The sequence below is a fragment of the Bipolaris sorokiniana genome, assembly GCF_000338995.1.
Source record: "Bipolaris sorokiniana ND90Pr unplaced genomic scaffold COCSAscaffold_3, whole genome shotgun sequence".
NCBI classification, from domain to species: Eukaryota; Fungi; Ascomycota; class Dothideomycetes; order Pleosporales; family Pleosporaceae; genus Bipolaris; species Bipolaris sorokiniana.
The window spans coordinates 37,412-58,346 of record NW_006911897.1 but is presented as its reverse complement, the minus strand read 5'-3'; the positions used below and the strand labels follow the sequence as shown (position 1 = coordinate 58,346).

Below are 20,935 nucleotides of genomic sequence, written 5' to 3'. Positions count from 1 at the left end.
TATCAGCACAGACGCCGGGTCACTGAGAAAGACAATCAGCCGTTCTTGGAGAGCCGATACGGCCGTGCCGGCCGCAAGCAATGCCTAGGCACATGAGAGCAGGTAAGACACAGAACCTGAGTACTCTTCATCCGGTCTTGAACTTGTGTATTTTTATGCCATGCCCTCGTCCTGCTTGATCGTAGTCCTGTCGCCCCCTTCATCTTACAATACAACATCCGCACGTGCAGGATGTCTTGGCTGGATCCTCCCCGTCAGAACCTGACACCTACAACAGACTCCTCCATGGAAGAGTCATCAAACCTACGCATTGTCTGCTTTGGCAACGAGCTTCCACACGACGATCTTCAGCACTTGGTGCGTCAGCTTCACATCCATACTAAGGATCGACACCATGGCCAGGTAGCGCGCTTCATACATGAGGCAACTCAAGTCCTACGAGATGAGGTTTTGCAATTACCAACGGCACTCAAGTCTTTGATACCACCATACGAGAGCGTTCTCGACCTTGCAAACAATGCTCAACTGCGTGCTGGCCCGCTGGGCGCGTCCATCGATGGTGTCCTCTTATGCGTATTCCAGCTGGCAAGCGCTATCGGGTATGAGTTCCCACTTCCCTTCTCCGACCGATAGTTTGCTGACGCATTGCTGCAGGTTCTATGGAGACAATAACTCTGCCCATCGCTTAAACGATGCTGGAAACATCTGCTTCGCGGGTCTGGGCATTGGATTGTTGGTCGCTGCGGCAGCTGCATCAGCATCTTCGCTAGAGAATTTCGTTTCCGCCGCGCGAGAAGCAGTCCGGCTTGCTTTCCGACTAGGCATCGTGGTCGGCGAAGTCTCTCGCAACCTTCACTCTCCATCACCAGATGATCAAGGCGGTGCTCTCGACAGCTGGGCGTATGTGGTGCCCGAAGTCAGTGTCGACAATGTACAAGCTGAGCTTGATGCCTTCCATCACGCCCAGGCAGTCTCGCCACCCAGCCAGATCTTCATCAGCGCTTTTGGCCGGAACTTTGTCACCATCAGTGGGCCGCCTGGCCGCCTAAAGCATCTCTCTGGTCACTGTGACTTTTTCCGTGACCTCAGGTTGGTACCTCTGCCTGTCTATGGTGGGTTGTGCCACGCCAAGCATATATACGGCCTTCAACATGTCGAAGCCGTCTCTCAAACGGCGATGTTCGACGATTTGGCGGCGGTGCCAAGTAGGATCCTGTTCTCGACCAACACTGGCAGGCCGTTCGAAGCAGATACGGCCCGCGCACTCTTCAACAATGTTATCCAGGAGATTCTCACTTGCATCATAAAATGGGACCAAGTGGTTCAAGGCATAGTTGATCTTGGCTTGAGTTTAGGCGCTTCAAAATGCCAGATCATGGTCGCCAGGCCCTCACTACCTACGCATAACCTGGGTGTGGCGCTCGAATCGAATCTGTCAAGTTGTAAGACGGAGACTGAAGATATGAGCAAGTGGATCGACAGGCCAGACCGCCGTCCCAATCTCCCCCGAGGCAGCGCGCAGTCCAAGCTTGCAATTGTGGGTATGGCATGCCGAATGCCATCGGGTGCTACCGATACCGATAAATTCTGGAAGATCCTAGAGGATGGTCTAGATGTGCATCGAGTGATTCCTGCCGATCGCTTTGATGTCGACACGCACTTCGACCCGCAAAATCAGCGCATGAATGCTAGTTGGACACCTTATGGCTGCTTCATCGACGATCCAGGCCTCTTTGACGCGGCTTTCTTCAACATGTCGCCGCGGGAAGCACAGCAAACGGATCCCATGCAGCGTCTTGCGTTGGTCACAGCATACGAGGCACTAGAGCGAGCCGGCCATGTCGCCGACAGGACTCCAGCTTCACATCGCTCACGTACTGGAACATTCTATGGACAAGCCAGCGATGACTATCGCGAAGTTAACTCTAATCAGGAGATTAGTACCTACTTCATTACAGGAGGTTGTCGCGCTTTTGGACCGGGCCGTATTAATTATTATTTTAAGTTTTCTGGTCCAAGCTACTCGATAGACACCGCGTGCTCGTCTTCACTAGCAACTTTGCAGGTTAGTTTGAATACACGGCAGCGTATGAGACGGATTGCTAACTGTAGAAACAGATGGCTTGTACCTCCCTTTGGAGCAGGGACACCGACTGTGCGGTCGTTGGCGGCATGAACGTGTTGACAAATTCTGACGCTTTCGCTGGACTTAGCAACGGTCATTTCCTCTCTAAAACTCCAAACGCGTGCAAGACGTGGGATAGCGAGGCAGATGGTTACTGCCGTGCAGATGGTGTAGGATCAGTCGTTATCAAGCGACTCGAGGATGCGCAGGCTGACAACGACAATATCCTTGGTGTCATACTTGGCGCCGGCACCAACCACTCGGCAGATGCTGTCTCCATCACACATCCACTGGCAAGTGCACAAGCGGACCTCACTTCTCAAATCATGCGCCAAGCCGGCGTAGATCCGCTCGATGTAAGTCATGGCTTATGGTGATACCTAATGGCGAATCTATGCTAACCATGTTTGGCGAACACAGGTGAGCTATGTTGAGATGCATGGTACTGGTACCCAAGCTGGGGACATGCAGGAGATTCAATCCGTCGCTGATGTCTTTGCTCCATCTACACGGCGCCGTGCTTCACACAAGCCGCTTCATATCGGTGCGGTCAAATCGAATGTTGGTCATGGTGAAGCGGCTGCCGGTATCACCGCGCTTCTCAAAGTGCTGCTGATGTTTGAACACGAATCTATCCCCAGGCACATCGGGATCAAGCACTCGCTCAATCCTGCCTTCCCTGTAGACTTGGTCAAGAGGAATTTGCGCATCCCACTCGAAGCAACACCATGGCGGCGATCAACTGAACAAAAGCGGATCGCAGTTGTCAACAATTTCAGTGCGGCAGGCGGTAATTCGGCGGTGGTAATCGAAGAAGCTCCAACACCTCAAATTAAAACAGCTGATCCTCGAAACACTCATGTTGTCACTGTCTCTGCAAAAAGTAAGGCCTCCCTGAAAGGCAACATTGAGCGTCTTCTTGCCTACCTAAATGGAACCAGAGAGGTTGAGCTGGCCAGTCTCGCATATACGACAACTGCTCGTCGCCATCATTACAACTATCGACTAGCTGTCGCAGCATCGAGCGTGGACAAACTGAAACAACAACTGCACAAATTCCACTCAACTATCGATGTGCATAAGCCTGTAGCAGCCATGGGCCCGCCTCCGGTCGTTTTTGCATTCACTGGACAGGGAGCATCGCACAAATCTTTCAATCTTGAGCTGTACCACCATAGTAGCGAGTTTCGCACACAGATATCGAATCTGAATGACATCGCTCAAGCTCATGGCTTTCCCTCATTTCTCCCAGTCATTGATGGGAGCCACGCGTCTGATTCGGCACATTCCCCTGTCAAGACGCAACTTGCTCTGCTTTGTGTGGAGATTGCGCTCGCCAGGTTCTACAAGACGCTAGGAGTAGAGCCGGACGTTGTCGTAGGTCATAGCCTTGGTGAATACGCAGCTCTCCATGTTGCTGGCGTGTTGACGGCGGCTGATGCCATCTTTCTCGTGGGTCACCGAGCCGCGATGCTAGAATCTAAATGCCGTATCGGTAGTCACAAGATGCTGGCTGTACGCGCCGCCATGGGTGAGATTTCCGAAGTAGCGAAGACCGCGCCCTACGAAATTGCGTGTATCAACGGACCGCGTGATACGGTACTCAGCGGTAGCGTAGAGGACATTGATGCTCTAAAAGCTAAACTCGTTGACGCAGGTTTCAAGTGCTTCGATCTTGACGTCGCCTTCGCCTTCCACTCATCACAGACTGACCCAATTCTTGATGAATTTGAGGAGATAGCCAAACAGGGTGTGATATTCCAGTCACCAACTATACCCATTATATCACCTCTTCTTGGTGGCGTGGTGTTCGATGAGAAAACTATCAACGGCGAGTACCTTCGCCGTGGAACCCGAGAGACTGTGAATTTCCTGGGCGCTATTCAATCTGCCCTAGAAATTGGGACGATTGATGAAAGTATGATCTGGGTCGAAATTGGGCCTCACCCTGTTTGCACTGCTTTTGTACAGTCCATCATGAAACCGGGCATCACTACTGCACCAACATTACGCCGGGGAGAGAATAATTGGCAGACCGTCGCGTCAAGCCTGAGTACCATTTATTGTGCTGGCATCAACTTGGATTGGAACGAGTTCCATCGCCCGCATCAGGAATCTTTGCGCCTGTTGGACTTGCCGACCTATGCATGGAATGACAAGAACCACTGGCTGATGTACAATGGGGAGTGGAACTTAACAAAGGGTAACACCTATTACGACGCAGGAAAGGCGACTCAGGGAAATACTGGAGCAGCTCTCATGGGTATGAATAGCAAGTTCATCACTTCGACAGTTCAGAAGATCATACACGAGACCTACTCGAGTACAGGTGGCACGGTCGTTATGCAATCTGATCTGATGCAGCCTGACTTCCTGGCGGCTGCATGGGGCCATCAGATGAACGACTGTGGTGTGGTGACTTCGGTAAGATAATATGTAAATCACAGTCGCAAGAGAGACAGCACTGACAGATACGATAGTCTATACACGCTGATATCGCTTTTACACTCGGCAAGTACCTCCTGAAGAAGATCAAACCTGGTGAAACACCGAGCGACATGAATGTAGCCAACCTTCACGTGGCGAAAGGGCTCGTAGCACAGAAAAACACCACTGTTCCGCAGATCATACAAGTCTCCATCACGATCAGAAATGTCGATGATCGCATCGCAGACGTGACCTGGAGTAACGTCTCTGCTAGAGGGGTGGTAGACGAGCCTTTCGCAACGGCAAACGTTCTGTTCGGTGCTGCCGACAGCTGGCTATCCGAGTGGAGACCTCTGCTCCACCTTGTGCAAGGTCGCATTGACGCTTTAGAGCATCTTGCCGCAACTGGCGTCGCGAACCGTCTGTCGCGCAGCATGGCATACACGCTCTTTGCGGCCAACTTAGTCAACTACGCTGACAAGTACCGCGGCATGCAGTCCGTCATTCTGCATGGTCTGGAAGCCGTGGCAGAGGTCTGTCTCACAGAAGAGAGCAGCGGGACGTGGACTATACCGCCTTATTTCATCGACAGTGTTGCGCATTTGGCTGGCTTCATCATGAATGTGTCAGATGTCAATGACTGCCGTGGCAACTTCCACGTCACTCCGGGTTGGGATAGCCTTCGCTTCGCTGAGCCACTGGCCGCAGGCAGTCACTATCAGTCTTACGTCAAGATGATTCCTACACCTGAGGACCCTACGGTTTACTTGGGAGATGTATATGTGCTTCGAGCGGGCACCATCATCGGCATGTGTGGCGGTATCAAGTTTAAGAGATACCCGCGTGTACTCTTGGATCGCTTCTTCTCTGCGCCAGAGGTCGCTGGCGATAGATCTCACACCGACATCTCGAATAAGGTTGCTGTTCCGCTTGCCGAAAGAACGTCTAATAAGCCAACCCCTGCCACACCAACCTCCATTCCTACCGTGGTCAAGCAGTCAGTCAATGCAGCGCCTGTATCCGTGACCAAAGTTTCCGATCATAAAGAACCTCCTACAAAGGCGCAGGCTGTAGCTATAAACGCTGACAGCGTGACGTCTAAAGCCATCGCACTTCTCGCTGCCGAAGCTCAGCTCGACGAATCCGATCTCAGTGACGATGCTAGATTCGAGAACCTCGGAGTCGATAGCCTGATGAGTCTGGTAATCGCAGAGAAGCTTCGCAAACAGCTTGGTGTCACTGTCAATGGCAGCCTGTTTCTCGAGTATCCGACCCTTGGCGACCTGAGGGCATGGCTGAACGAGTACTACAGCTAAGTAGTCTCGGTCTATTGAGGGTGGCATAAACCATGCTTCTGATGTTTGGTGCACGTTGTTAGGGTTTAATTTCATTGATTCTTTCGCTACATGCTTTTCCCGTTGTTTACTCTTCTCCAAGTCGCGGGAACAACTATCATAGCACGTCCTATATTGGCTTCCCCAAATTGAACCAAAATATACAATTATGACCTCATTTATTAAGTAGCGCGCCAGGGGTGATTCTAGGAATGTTGACATCTACATCTCCAAGGGCAATATAATGATATGAACTTATCAATCACATGACTGATGTCTATCCAAAGTTCAGCAGCTGGTCAATTCAGGAATGATAAATAATAGTCAAGCCCTCTGTTAGAAATAAAATCTCTGACTGATAGATATCTACGTCCCTCTGGGAGATCTGTGAAACGTTTGTCAGCACTGTCAGATAACTTGGGCAAAATGTCGGCACAAGTCTGTCACGTGAGACATCTATTTCACTATAAGATTCTGTCTCCAGTATTTCGCTATGGTATGAGAAATCCAGGTTGGGGGAGCACATTACTCTCGGGTTTGATCCATGAGGTCGGACTTGGGAGACAGCGCTTTCGCTGCAATCCGACGGTTAGTTGCACTTGTGAATTTGTGGCACACGCATGTCTGCGTCAATGATGTCCGAGGACCGCGACGGATGCCGCTGTGAACATACACAGCCCGGTGGCCGCGTTATCATCCAAGTAGGATTTCCCGTTAGTCATGGGTACGCGAAAAGCGGGAAATCCGTGACAAAGGCAAACTCGACAAATGCCCGGCCTGATCGGTACCGCACAATACACCGGCTGACACAACACCAAAAGATCGCTTGGCAAGGATCATCGTCGTCACGGACATCAAGAGTGGCCTAGTCTCTACAATCCGTCTGCTCCGAAGGAAATGGCACCCAGTCAATATATGTACGTACACCCCCCGAGCTTACTCGATTACTTGTGTTCGCTCTACATATCGGTCATCTTACTGACATACTGAAAAAGGAATCTTACAATGTCGATCCCAGAAAAGACTGATGTTCTCGTCATTGGCGGTGGGCCGGCTGGTTCCTATGCAGCTTCTGTGCTAGCTAGGGAGGGAGTAGATGTGGTACTGCTTGAGAGCGACAAATTCCCAAGGTGTGCTTGTTGAAGTGGAGGGTTTGCATGCGGTGTTTGGCTGGAAGTTAACCTAGTTCGCAGATACCACGTTGGCGAAAGCATGCTCGCATCTATGCGTTTCTTCCTACGATTCATCGACCTAGAGAAGACGTTTGATGCTCACGGGTTCCAGAAGAAGGTAAACTCTAGAAGCTGCTGCGATATTCTGGCATATGTCTCTGACGTTGAGAGTAGTTTGGTGCAACCTTCAAAATTACGGAGAAGAAGGCAGCTTGTATGTGCTCGACTGCGAGCCATCGAACATCGTTCCGAATATATAGCTTCTAACGATCTCTGCAGACACTGACTTTGCCGCTGCACTTGGCCCTGGCGGCTTCTCATGGAACGTCGTCCGATCGGAATCGGATGAGTTGATCTTCAAACACGCTGGCGAGAGCGGCGCTAAAACATTCGATGGGACTAAAGTAGAGTCTCTTACCTTTGAACCATACTCAGAGGGCAAATTCAGTACCGAGAACCACCTTGCCAACCCTGGACGTCCAACTACGGCAACCTGGAGTCGCAAGACTGGCGAGACTGGCACGATTCAATTTGGACATGTCATCGATGCCAGCGGTCGCAACGGCATTATGTCTACTAAGTATGGGCATTCTCAACTCCATGGATACCTATGTTGTCAATAGCTGACTATCGTTTCCAGGTACCTCAAGAACCGCCGATTCAATCAAGGACTGAAGAACATCGCGAATTGGACTTACTGGAAGGGTGCTACCAAATACAATGCGGGCAGTGAGACCGAAAATTCGCCATTCTTCGAGGCTTTGTCAGGTAGGAGGTAGTCAGACTGTGCTAAGTGACATCGCTGACAGCATTGCGATAGACGGGAGCGGATGGGTGTGGGCGATCCCACTGCACAACGACACGCTCTCCTGTGGTATCGTTGTTTATCAGGAGCTCTTTTTCGCGAAAAAGAAGGCATCCGGACTGGATGGCCTCTCTTTCTACAAGGAATATCTCAAGCTTGCGCCGCAGATCAACTCTATGGTTGCAAATGCCGAAATAGTCAGTGAGATGAAGCAAGCTTCAGACTGGTCCTACAGCGCTTCCGCGTATGCTGGCCCAGGTTTCAGGATCGTCGGAGACGCTGGCTGCTTCGTCGATCCATACTTCTCCTCTGGAGTACACCTCGCTCTGACTTCCGGTCTTTCAGCGGCGGTCACAATCCAAGCCGTCCGTCGTGGACAGTCTGGAGAAGAGCAAGCTGCCAAGTGGCATGCCACCAAGGTCTCGGAAGGCTACACCCGTTTTCTGCTGCTTGTCATGACGGTTCTTCGGCAATTGAGGATGAAAGAAGCATCACTCATCACTTCTGAGCAGGAAGAAGGTTTCGATATGGCGTTTAAGACTATACAGCCAGTCATTCAAGGCATCGCTGACACAAATACGGAGGATGCCGACGTCCAAAAGCGAACAGCTAAGTCAATCAACTTTGGTCTAGAGTCCATGAACGTGTCTTCTGCGGCAGAGGATGCGGTAGTGAAGAAGATTCGAGAGGCAGAGAACAGACCGGAGATGCTGGAGAAGCTGACAACGGAGGAGGTTTCCATCCTCGACCGGATCACCAAGCGAACGTTTGCACACGAGAAAGATGAGCTAAACCTCACTCATTTCACTGGTGAGGTGATTGATGGATTTTCAGCCAGACTTGTGCGCGGCGATCTTGGCTTCGTCAATCATGCGACCCAATCGGCCTCTGCTGACCAGCCCGCCGTCAGTGCTGCGGTCGATATGAGCGGACTGGACCGCAACATCAAGCAGGCAGCATGAAACACAATTTGGCTAGACATACTTGTTTGAGCATTCGTTCTAGATAGTCCAACCTAACGCTAGTGAAAAAATTTATATCAAGATCCATGCTTTCCAAGAAAATGCTGTTCAATTCAAAACTGTCATGATCTATTCCGCCAAAGATAAGATGAAGCCCCTTAGGGTTATTAAAGACGAGTCTCTAGGTTGCTAGGCAGCTGTGGCAACCTTCAGCCTTCTAGCTAGGAAATGTATAGTCGCCTGGAGAAACGCCTGGAAGCGCCTGAGTAGCGCCTTGGCAAGACTATATAAAGCGCCCTGCCCCTTCACTTCAACAGGCCTTTGTCTGCTATGCTGTCACCTTAGCTGAATATACCCTTTCAATCAACCTACCTGTTCCTGCTGCCTGTCAACTCTTACAAAAACCTCATCCGGTTTGTTTTGTGTGAGGACCACTATACGCGAAAGAGCTTGACGTGTACAAGTGATTTTGTCATAGCGCTGCTCATTCACTCATGGTGTACCTCTGTTCAGTGCCGCGACAGTGCTGTCAGACTGTCAACAAGATCCCCGTAGCTTGTACTATGAATTAGGCAGCATCGCATCGAGATCATTGCTCAAGTCGAAGTCGTGCTAATCCCACTCACAGCTGTTTGCGCCCCGGACCCGGGTTCTGAAAATATGCCGAGTGCCAAGATATTCGCGTGAAATGTACCGCATGACCCCAATCGAGCCGCGATAACGGGTGACGAAAGCAACGGCCCTGCAAATCCTCCGGGTACCGTTCTAGTACAGATCTGATATGCAATCTGTCCTGCGACCTGGTCCTCGCATCGCTAAGTGTGGCGACTCGGTGTCCGTTGAATGATACTAAATCCAGCGCAGCCGCTGAAGTAAGTAGGGTTGAGGAAGCTGATTCATCGCGCTGGTTTCATTCTCCCGACGGATAAATTGAACATGGGTTCTCTTGCAGAGGTCATGAAAGGACAATCTTTCCTGCGCAACGGGGACCGCAATGACTACGACCCCGAAAGATGGCAAGCGAGTCCGGGTGATCTGCCGGAGCGGTTGCCAGTAACTGGCCTCAAGGTACTCGTGGTAGGAGCTGGTACGGGTGGGCTGATGTCTGCGTTGGAGTGTTGGCGTAACGGCCATGAAGTCGTAGGTATCTTGGAACGAAGCGAGAATCCCGTGTTCGCGGGTGAGTGTTCCGGTATTTTCGCATTTATAACTTATAGCACCAATGTGCAAGCCTGACCAGTATGTATTGACCAGGCGATATCATTATCTTCGGACCATCAGCCATAAGGACACTGCGGCATTGGCCACAGATGTGCAAGGAGCTGGCAGAAGACAGCCGCGACAGCGAGACATATTACCGCAGGCATTACGGCGAGTTGATTCTAGGCCCCTCGGTGCCGATATACAACGATCCGGAGTATCTGGAAGAGCGTCAAGGCCTACCTTTCGTGGCACCGTTCCAGATACGACGGAAGTTCCATGAGATGCTTCTTCGGCAAGTCGCTCGAATAGGCCTCAAGGTTCAGTACGGCCAGCGTGCTGAGAAGTATTTCGAGGATGACTCAGTCGGAGTGGGCGGTGTACTCACACAGGACGGAGTGCAACATGTCGCCGATTTGGTCATAGCGGCCGATGGCCATCACTCGAACTCTGAACTTCTCATCGCCGACAAGCGTCTGCCCACACGCTCGAGTGGCATGTCGGTGTACCGCACAGCTTTTCCAACCGAATTGGCGATGCGCAATGACGCCTTCCGAAAGCAGTGGGGCGAGCGCGCCAAAAAGGACACTTCGCAAGAGTACTGGCTGGGACCAGGAATGCACATTGGCATCCTGATCTCGCCAGATCTTGTTGCCTGGGGGTTGACGCCTCGGGACCAGTTCTTGTTACCAGGCGGCAGCGAGCCAAAGGAATCTTGGGATCCAGATGTCAGCTCGCAGGAGGTATTAGCTGTCCTGAACCGTGTCTCAGACTGGCATCCCGCTATCCAAGGTCTTGTCAGTTCGACGCCTGAAGGCTCAATAACGCACTGGCCCTTACTCTGGCGCAATTTGCGCCCTGAGTGGACATCGAAGAGTGGTAGAGTGGTGCAGGTCGGAGATGCAGCGCATACCACTGTCCCATCCTCGGTCAGCGGAGGTACCTTGGCGGTTGAAGATGCTGTGACGCTCGCGGCTTGCCTAAGACATGCGTGTACCGATAACGCTTACAAAAGCGGACCACTGGGTGCACGTGTCTACAACTTGCTGCGCTATGAGCGCGCCAGCTGCGTCCAGAAGATGGCATTCGTGAATTCCCAGCTTATGGGTGCAACTAATTGGGAAAACACCAGAAAGGACCCAAAACAGATTCGGCTCAAGTTCCCAAAATGGGTATTTCGACATGATGTTGAGACATACGTCGACGATAAGTTCAGCCAGGCCCGGGCGCACGTGCTGGAAGGCAAATCTTTCCAGAATACTAACATCCCGGCCGGTCATGTCTTTGAGTCTTGGACAATTGAAGAGATTCACAAGGACATTGCAGAAGGCAAGGTTATCGCGGATTTGCTAGACGGCGACTGGTCATAACTAGTGTGGGAGGGCAAGACTAAACTAGTTGGTATCGGTGCCTTACGAAACTTCTATCCTATAAAATCGCCTTAGATACGCTAGATATATTACTTCAATCTATATACTGTCTATAGAGCTTATCTCCAAAAATCTTTCAACAATAGCTATTGTACGTGGCTGTATAACGATATCCGCAGTGTTAATTTTGGTGTTCTAAGTATGCATTACGCTGGCTCGCGCATTTCGCCGGCTAGTACAGTATCGCGCCGATGAACAGGGGTTTCCTTTAGACGCTAAGCTTTTAGATTTAAAATTAGCCACAGATTCCTTCGTTCCAGCTTCAGTATGCGGCCCTATGCGGAGTGGCTTGGAAGAGGATTGCGACAGACAACTAACTCGACTGAAGCTACTAAGGCTGGAATTAGCTACCCTGACTAGCTTAGGACTCAATAGTCAGGCAGACCATTAGAGGTTGGAAAATCAGGTGATGGTACCGCTATCAGCGCTGTAGTTAACGACTGGTTTTTGTAGGAGTTTCTTCATTCTAACTTCGGGCGCAAGTGAGCACCAAGTAAACAAATATTTAATTATTCAGTATTTCTGCACACTTCAAATCAAAAAAAAAATCTTGCTCATCGGGTAGTTCGGTAGAGTTTGCTATTATAAGGGCGTTTAACCCCGCATAAACCCTGTCAGTAGCTATCATCGCATGGTGCATATACAAACCAAGGCATAAATTCTGCTAACAGGGGTTTACTCTCTTGGGAACCAACTCCACCCTTTCCATTCACATTCACACCTCGAACCGAAGGGTTACATGAGCCAAGAATCCAAAAACTCCCTCAAACCCTATCAAATACCACCAGATAGTTGGCATCGCGATAACAACGCTTGGTATTCAGCTCAATGCACGATTCAAAGCCTTCAGAAGGACATCACAATGCATGCTATAAAGCTCTCACTCTTTCCACATCTCAACCTTTCCTCCTCACTCCACAACATCCGGTCTTTTCTTCATCGCCTTCTTTTTGCTTTCCCGATCACAGTCATTCGCTTCTGTTAATCATCGTTGCGGCTCCGTTCTGCTAGCCTCTCGCTCAAGTACTATCATCTTACAGCAACCATGAAGACCTCTTCTTCTCTGCATTGTTTAATCGCCGCGTTCACTGGGTTCACCAGCGCTGCGGTATTGCCCAGTAATGACAACAACGCTGTTCTTCGTCCTGTCCAGCGACTCGATGGACTCAGGCCATCTCCTTTTAACAGTGTCGGTGTGACACAGGGGCCAGGTCAAGCGCCCCCTGCAATTCTAAAGCCTATTCGCAGGCCTGGAATCAAGCCCGGCTACCTCAAAGATCTCGAAGCCCGAAAAACAGATGGTAAAACCGGACCTCCAGTTATCTTAAAGCCCATCCCGCGTCCTCAGGCTCTCAAGTCCGGTCTCGCCACCAGCCTTCAGGCCAGACAGGAAACCATGGTGCCGACCAAAGAAATTATCCTCGGATATGCTGCTGAGGGCATGTCAGCCTTAGTTGATGTTGCCATGAAGCAGCCTACCGTGGTGTTAGAAGAAGTCGCCGGAATCACCTCCGTCAAGTGCACCGACTCCGCTGTGTCCATGATCTTTAGCGATACTGCTGCTGTCAAAGCCGCCTCTGCCGCGTGGCCTAAATCTAACTTCATCATCATTACTTACTCTCCCGATGGCGGCTGCAACACTGCCGACGAGCGTGGTTTCTACACCGTCTCCGCCATTAGTTTTGATGAGGCTTCTTTCACTGCCACTGCTTCTGGCCAGCGCTCTGCTCTTGACGAACAGAGTGAGGATGCCGTTGTTGAATTTGATACGATCACGGCTCCTGCCAAGCGCGACCTCCAGACATCATTCAGTGGCGAGATTAATGGTACCCTCATCGATACAGGAAACCTCAAGATTGTCGTCGATCAAGCGAAGTTCGAAAGCAATATCCGTATCAAGGGCGGCTTCCGTTTCAACTTCCTCAAGTTCAAGTCTAGCAAGATGTATCTTGACATCGACTACTCTGGTCTCGTAAACCTCAACGTATCTACAACTGTCGCTGCTTCCTTCTCTTCCGACATGTACAAGTACCAGCCGCTTTCCGCGTCTGTCTCAGCTTTTAGCATTCCCGGAATTCTCGATGTCGGTCCCATCGCAAAATTCGGTCTGGGTGTCGAGTTTGCAGCATCAGGTACTGTCGATGCCTCCCTCGGTCTCCACAGCGAGATTGTCAATGGTCAGGTCCACCTCGATCTCCTTGACTCCAATAAGACCTCATCTAGTGGTTGGAAACCCGAAACCTCCGTCTCCTCTGATGTCAGTGCCGAGGTGTCACTACAGCTCAACCCGTATCTCGACTTGAACCTTGCCCTAGGTATCCGTGTTTTCAAAGGCGTCATTGATCTGACCACCGGAGTTGAAGTCAAGCCTCAGATCATCAACGCCTTCTCTGCTGACCTCAATTTTGCCTATGCTAGTAGTTCAGGTATTACCTTCACTAAACCAGACACGGCTACCTGCCCCAACGGCGCCTGGTTCGCCAGCACCTTCAACATGGATGTTAATGCCTACATTGGAACTGTCTACACCAAGACGCTATACAGTGTTAATGCTCCTATCTTCCAGCCTCAGTGCTGGAGTTTCGCTGGTTGATTTTTTGGTTTTATTAGGAAAGGGAAGAACATTTGATTTTCAGATTGTAAATAAGTTGATAGACAAGACCGCAATGTTCCCATGGATAGAGATACTAGATTCAATTTGAGTAGGGTAGAGTAGATAAAGAGCGGAATCGAAGTAACAGTTAGTAAAATCTTAAGAAAAAATAGATTTTTTAATTGATTATTGGCGCATGGCGCTGTGTTTTAAAAACAATTCTATTCATTTTACTATCAGCTGTTATTATAGGCTAAATAAAAAGATTCTAAAGTTTGAACAAATAGAATTAATAGTCCATACTACTCGGCCACAATTTATAGTAAATTCAAATAAAGAGATTCTATTCGTTCGCATAATAGTGTAAGAAGTTGATTACGAGACATGGCATAGAGGGGTATACGTAAAGGTGAGATGGGTGATTATAGCTAGTGGACTAACCAGCTCGCTTATAAACTACGTTAGTTAGTGATTTCCTATTCAAAGCATTATAAAATTACTAAGGTCCTTTTCCTATTTTCACAGTCGCGATGGTACAAGCCGAGTAATCCCGCGCTTCTTGCCGCCCTAGGTTAAACAGGTGGTTGCAATCTACTTGGTCTATCTACAGCCATTCCGCGAGTATCTCACGCTACAAGTACTTGCGGGAAGCTATATCGACTACTTATGGTCTGACGAGCAAGGCCAATAGAAGATAGACTGACTCACGAGGTTGCTGAAGCGGGAGACAGAATAGAGGCTAGGAGTGACGCTCTACACACTCGACTACAGACATGCAGCGGTAGAAATTGGGCGCGGCTTATAATCGGTACGGTGTCCATGTTGATACTGGCGCGCTGGTTGTTCTTCAACCCGATAGCTGGTTTGAGTTGGTCTTAGAGATTGATGTTAGCGCTAAAAAGGAGTGTAAGGAATGTTTTAGTCAAAATCTAGTAGGTACTGGTGTTACAGCAAAGGAAAACAGGAAGTTCAGTCCCTAACTATTACGTTTCACAAGTCATAAAATCGACTAGTAGAATCGGTGCCAACGTCTATACTGGGTAGCCAGAGAGTAGTTTGGCAATTAAATCTCTATCACTCTGCAGAAATCATAGTGGCAGCTTTCGTTCCGGCTTTGCCACTGAGCGCACACTTTTGTAAGAGAAAATTACTCAAACTCGGGTTTTCTGTAGTATATCACTGAAAAGTGCTGACCTTATTACTTCAGCATAGGCCCATGGATTATTGTTGTAAGGTTCCGGGTGCTGGAATCGCTTTTCTGACTTGCATCGTCTCTTTCTTGGGTTCTGCTGCTCAAACCCCGCTCGACTATTATGCTGTCCAAGTAAATGTGGTCTCCTTGAGATTCCAGATCTTTCCTGCCACCATTCCGCGTTAACTGTCCCGAGTGGGTTGCTCGATTCGACAGAACATCAGAAGATGTTTTATTGGCCCTAGATCGCGGATTACCAGTGGAAGAAGACATCAATCCCAAGGAGTGGCGGAAAAAAACTCGAAGTGCTGGAGCTGACGCACAGATCAAGCCTAGGTCGGCTTCGAGTACGGTCCAAATCCAGCCATAATACGCGTACCATGTCGCATCATACGTAACTAGATTATGATAAGCCGAATGATTCAATAACACTCTATAGGGATACTTACAATAGTAAAGATAGATTGCATAATACAACCTCATGATACCACAGATTGTGGTGACAAGACCTAAGCCAAAGATTCCACAGACTGCGAGCTTCTGGCGTTTGGGCATCTGAAGATTACGGATAAGGAAAGCAGGAAGAAGGCAGATAACAAGGTCTTGTACTGTTGAGACAGTCGTGACAGAGACTATAAATGGTCCTTCTTCAGCACAATCTTTTCGTCCAACAGCTACAGAGCAGGCGAAAAAGATAAGAATAATAAAGGAAACAAAATAAAGAATGCAAGCCGCTATGCATGCCCATACTAGGTATACAAATCTGTTAGTCAACGAACCAGTTAGCCGTCGGTAGAAGAGCAAAATTGAAATTTTTATTAGAGTCGTGGAGATCATGTAAGTGAGTTCGATTGCCATGGTGACCTAAGTAGCTGCAATGAGCTTCATCAAAGAATGGAACAGTGAGCGTTGATCTTACGTATGTTGTGGTGTTTTTGGTTGTCGGTGTCTGATCCCACATATGCCATTGGAAGCCATAAATTTTCACGCCTTAGCGATGTTAGTTGTGACAAGATGACTGATGCAGATGCTCATACCGAGAATTGCCGAAATTGATAGTCCGATCAAGAATATCATAGATACACTTATAAGAGCATCATCAACACCAGCGTTTTTGGTCATAGTCAGCCGTGCCCACATGCGGGCGACATAGACGAGAAGCGTCACCACTAACAAGATAGACAGAGCTACTGGGGCGCCCCATGTCCTTTCCTCTGGAGAGATGTGATTGGGAGTCGGCCAACTGGCAATCACTTCTGGAGGGACATGAATGCCGCCCGCGCGACTAACCAGGGCATTGGTTTCACGCAGAAGACCAGCGGCGTTGACCATTTCGACATATAATAGAGGATAACTTTACTTTCGGAGGGACCAAAAAGAGTGTAAGAGTGATGAAGAAAATTTGTTTCATCTGAGCAGCTGGGAACCTTTAGATGATGTGTTCAGGAGTTAGCTAGATAAGGGGAGACGGCTCGGGTTAGGCGCTGAATTCTAGGCTTTCTTCTAGAATGCTCACTAGCAATGACTCTCAGGCACACGGCATGGCTTTGTCGTACTCAGATGTCAAACTGTGGAACTACTTCTCACTAGACCATGGTCCGCCCATGGCAATTCGATGTTGTGAGCGTCCGCTGCTATTAATCATGTCGCACTACGCAAGGGCAAGCCACTTTTCGGAGAAATGTTGCAAATTGTGCTAGCGCATCTTTCGGCAATGAGAATCGCCTGCTTTAGAGGCCGCACTAGTGGCCCGCTACAACGCACGATCTGCAAAGGCCTTGTACCACGATTCAGAGATTCCAGAAATTGGTCCGACAATTACGTGACGCAACATGCAGCACTGGAAATGGATAATTCATCTAAAGGGTCTTTTCAATTTTCCCAAGGAAGTCTGATGAACGAGGCGGAAGTGATTCTATCCTGGTGACAATCTGAGATCAGTCAAATCCCACCCTGCTCGGTTCTGAAAAGCTCCTTGTCATTCCAAAACTAAACCCTGTTGGGCTTAGCATTAGGGCTCTGCAAAATTATAGGAGCGTTAAATAACAGCTGGAATCATATTGAAACTTGTGCAAATTTTATCAGTGATGCAAGAAGGTCATATACATCGAACAAGCTGCTTCTTGTCGTCCTGCGATGTACATAGCGCAGGTTATTCAATAGCGTATGCTGGAGGGTTGGTGTTCGTGGGTGTGGCCTATACTGACTTAGGCCTAGGGTTACGTCCACTATGAGCAGTTCTTCGGGAAGTACTATAACTACAAGTATCTACAATAAGATCTAGAACATTGTATACTAGTACAAGAAGAATATAGAATGGAAACGTATTTTGACTTAGTATGTATGCCGAGATTAGGGCGGGCAAGAGAAGGGGGCTTTCAAAAGAAGGCAACTGTTGTCCTTTCCTAGTGAGCTTCCCTTCCTAGCTATTACTCTCTCGAGGTACTCGATTTGATAACACCCTCTTATTCTAAAGCTAAACTCTGTTAGGAAATTCGATACAGCTCGGCCTACACCCTGAGGTGATCTCACGCATTGATATCGTTCTCAGCGCAGACAAACAGCCTCACTGCTTGATAGCAGATACATCATCCTGGGCTACTTGTTGATAAAGATTATACAACCTATGTATCTGCCTCCACGCCGAGCCATAATAGCTGATCAACCAGTCTGCTCTGCGCCGTCTGTAAGAGACCTCCCTGAGCAGCTCAGCCTCCATGTCAATGAGCCGGAGCCCATCATTATCCGTCGTACATGGCAATTTGCTCTGAATAGGATAATTTTTTTGACAGATTATGTAGTAGAGGAATACAAACTTCCAAAGAATTTGGCAAAAGAGGCGTCCCGATAGCTGAGACCATATACCATTCTGGGACCGAAAGCGCTTCGGCTGCGACCAAATCACTCTCTCCCTCACATAATAAGGCAGCAATCCCAATCTTGATTAGCGCGTTACTTCGGTACCCCGCTTCTCGTTAAAGAAGCCTTCGTGCCATGATTTTCCGAATCGTTCTGCAAGACTTTTGTTGCAACGCAGTACAATTTGAAAACACCAGGGCGCAAAGTCGCAATGGGCTATTCAAGCATATTTGAAAGCCTCCATAATAGTGTTCCAAGGTCTTCCCCCCTCCCAACACCACAAGAGGTCAGGTCCACAACTAGTCCGTATGCGAAACAGCTGTTCAAAGATCATGACACGTTATCAAAAATTGTGGACCGATATGAAAGAGCATTATGCAAGTGATGGATGAAGAAGTCCTGTTCCCGGAAGAAGATGCTGCTGCTGGACGCATGGCTGGACATGCCAAGTCAATATTCAGGCTTGGCGCCAACATTCAAAGGAGAAGAATTCATACATGTGGCCGTTCATCAACCTCGAAGATCTTGTGAAATCCAAAAAAAATACTGATTCCTCTCCATGCCCGTGGTAAAAATCAGCCTCACGACTTTATCCACACAGATCTAGAGCAAGCTGCTCTTGGCGACAAGAGCGGTGCGAACACATCCGCTTTTCTAAATGGGTACAGGATGCTGTTCCATAACAGAGAAAATTCTGATACGTATGGTGAGCTTGTGTAGTGGGATGACGATGAAGACGCATTTGAATATATGACAATGGAGTAGGCATGCATCCCAGTCACGGGCTCAATGCTCTGGAGATTCAGCAACGCATATGGAATTTCCCGGTCACCTGGTGTGAAGTCATGCTAAACGATATGTCTTCGTTGACTGAGGGCGAGATAGTGTCAGATCCTGGACCACCAACAGGCCAAGAAACTGCATTCACTTCCCTTGAACTTATCGCAACGGAGGCGCCGTACTAAACGCCCGCTCGCCTCGATCTCACGCGTTTGAAGGCTATTGCGTTTGCTGAGCGCAATACGAAAGAGGACCGTTTATGGGCCCTTCGTGAAGACACTTCATACTTCGCAGATATAATGCAGGGGTTTTCAGAGTATCGTCAAGAGATGTTGTTGGATACACTGGATGGATCACGAGCACCCTACACTGAGAGAGAATGGATGGCCGCTATTCTGAAATAAAGTATTGGGTAACATCGTTGATGAATCCTATCTCGGCTCCGCCGCCTTTAACAATATTTTCAAGCAAGTCGAGACCCTAGATTTTGTCTACGCCAAATACAAAGATGAGATGACACCAGAACGCGACCTACCACCCGAACTCATGGATTCATTTCAGAGTCTACGCTTCAGCCTCGATGCAGCCAAAACAGGCCTGATTCAAGTGTTGAAAGCCGGAATTTTTGCGCCCCCCTCTTAGCGACAATTCAGTTCTCGTGCACCGCCACAACATCCGAAGTCCTCGAAAATCGAGACACAATACAATCCGCCAATGCCAGATAATTCTGTAGAACGAATCATGCCATTATTCGATATCCTTTTCGATGACAAACAATTGTTTCTATTCGGTTTACATTCAGTGACAGATGAGGTCGAGAAGTTCATTCGATCAGATGCGATAGTTCGCGCATTGGTCTCACCCCTCGTTTCGAAAAACCTGTCTTCACTCTCGGTAGTATCTGAATGTCTTCATCAACTTTACCTTTTCCAACCTTGGGCTCGCAAGATCGATGATGAGATGGATTTAAAGAAAGATAAATTAAGGCTCAAATACAATCGCAGTTTTGATGGCTAGTCTGCAATTGTGAATACAAAATTTGAAGGTTCAGTCATTTACCGGTATGTTGACCCCACCGATGGTAAATTAAATTATCTAGTCCACCATCGACGAAACAGGCAGAATGTAGAGGCACAACGCAAAGCTGAATCCAATCTTGACGCGTTTTGAGCAGCGGTAGATATACATTACTAGACACATAACCGTAGGAAAACACAACATGATATGGTTGTAGATCTGCTTGGCAGTGATCACACAGTTAAACGAACACTCGGTTGAATTGAACCGGAAAAGTCGGCGAAGTCTGAACCCATTGAAGAATTTACATACCAGCCATTCTCGGAGGTCTTCCATGACCGCACCAGTCAAATTACTGGCCATTTTGATCGTGCTTCCATACTAGCAACATCAATGAAAATCAAGACAGGTGCTACCGACACAGGTCGTGGGCAACCTGAACGACAAACAGCAGCACACCATCAACCATCTGGGGACAAGAGATTGTTCAAAATCGACCAACGTACGCAAAAAATCTTCAAGGTACTTTTTCACTCACCCCATAATCCTGACCTCCCTGGCGAGGTCCCTCGGCTTGAATTTTTGCACGCGATGGTTGCTATCGACTTTTCGGCCCGAGAAGGCGCATGGCTTAGCCTGGAACTTCTTCCCAAAAACTATAGAACATAGTGTTGGAAGAAGCATTCAATTTCACGAAACACAGCCAAATAACAAGATCTCGTTCCACTGGGCAAGGAGATATGGAAGAAGACTAGCGAGGGCATACGGATGGACGGGTGACATATTCACATTGGCCTAACAGCGTGCAATCAGTCCAAAGTCTTTAGCTTCATTATGCCTTAATGATCTCCACCTCTAGTATATACGATCTAAAGATATATGCCTAGCTGCACTTGACGATCATACTTCTGCAGATGGAGGCCGAGGAGGAAGCTAGGCTCTTGAAGCATTGACGCTAGGGCGTATCTCGATGTATCTCGCCGGTCGCATCTTCTACGGGAACTGAGCCTTCAAGTATAATGTAATTTCGAACTGCTAG

General features: G+C 48.7%; 6 protein-coding genes across 6 annotated transcripts; 5 read left to right on the top strand and 1 right to left on the bottom strand.

The window, feature by feature from the left end:
- The first annotated feature begins 191 nt into the window (after window positions 1-191).
- Window positions 192-6,217, top strand: PKS13 (polyketide synthase PKS13). The gene is made up of 5 exons (XM_007698498.1): window positions 192-599; window positions 655-2,065; window positions 2,119-2,481; window positions 2,546-4,549; window positions 4,606-6,217. Exons 1-5 carry the CDS (start codon window positions 232-234, stop codon window positions 5,866-5,868), a joined length of 5,409 nt encoding a protein of 1,802 aa, XP_007696688.1. The 5' UTR covers window positions 192-231; the 3' UTR covers window positions 5,869-6,217.
- Window positions 6,218-6,833: 616 nt separating this feature from the next.
- Window positions 6,834-8,923, top strand: COCSADRAFT_33809 (uncharacterized protein). The gene is made up of 6 exons (XM_007698271.1): window positions 6,834-7,016; window positions 7,080-7,176; window positions 7,233-7,272; window positions 7,338-7,638; window positions 7,699-7,826; window positions 7,879-8,923. Exons 1-6 carry the CDS (start codon window positions 6,892-6,894, stop codon window positions 8,823-8,825), a joined length of 1,638 nt encoding a protein of 545 aa, XP_007696461.1. The 5' UTR covers window positions 6,834-6,891; the 3' UTR covers window positions 8,826-8,923.
- An 859-nt stretch (window positions 8,924-9,782) lies between these two features.
- Window positions 9,783-11,395, top strand: COCSADRAFT_82511 (uncharacterized protein; the record flags this gene model as incomplete). Its single annotated transcript, XM_007698497.1, has 2 exons — window positions 9,783-10,005; window positions 10,080-11,395. 2 exons carry the CDS (start codon window positions 9,783-9,785, stop codon window positions 11,393-11,395), a joined length of 1,539 nt encoding a protein of 512 aa, XP_007696687.1.
- A 1,456-nt stretch (window positions 11,396-12,851) lies between these two features.
- Window positions 12,852-14,048, top strand: COCSADRAFT_82403 (uncharacterized protein; the record flags this gene model as incomplete). Its single annotated transcript, XM_007698496.1, has 1 exon — window positions 12,852-14,048. One exon carries the CDS (start codon window positions 12,852-12,854, stop codon window positions 14,046-14,048), a length of 1,197 nt encoding a protein of 398 aa, XP_007696686.1.
- Window positions 14,049-15,074: 1,026 nt separating this feature from the next.
- On the bottom strand, window positions 15,075-16,660 carry COCSADRAFT_110081 (uncharacterized protein). The gene is made up of 4 exons (XM_007698495.1): window positions 16,278-16,660; window positions 16,160-16,230; window positions 15,690-16,104; window positions 15,075-15,638 (listed from the first exon to the last, which is right to left on the bottom strand). Exons 1-4 carry the CDS (start codon window positions 16,570-16,572, stop codon window positions 15,247-15,249), a joined length of 1,173 nt encoding a protein of 390 aa, XP_007696685.1. The 5' UTR covers window positions 16,573-16,660; the 3' UTR covers window positions 15,075-15,246.
- A 1,650-nt stretch (window positions 16,661-18,310) lies between these two features.
- Window positions 18,311-19,071, top strand: COCSADRAFT_351463 (uncharacterized protein; the record flags this gene model as incomplete). The annotated part of the gene is made up of 3 exons (XM_007698494.1): window positions 18,311-18,451; window positions 18,679-18,805; window positions 18,865-19,071. 3 exons carry the CDS (start codon window positions 18,311-18,313, stop codon window positions 19,062-19,064), a joined length of 468 nt encoding a protein of 155 aa, XP_007696684.1. The 3' UTR covers window positions 19,065-19,071.
- Window positions 19,072-20,935: the final 1,864 nt, after the last annotated feature.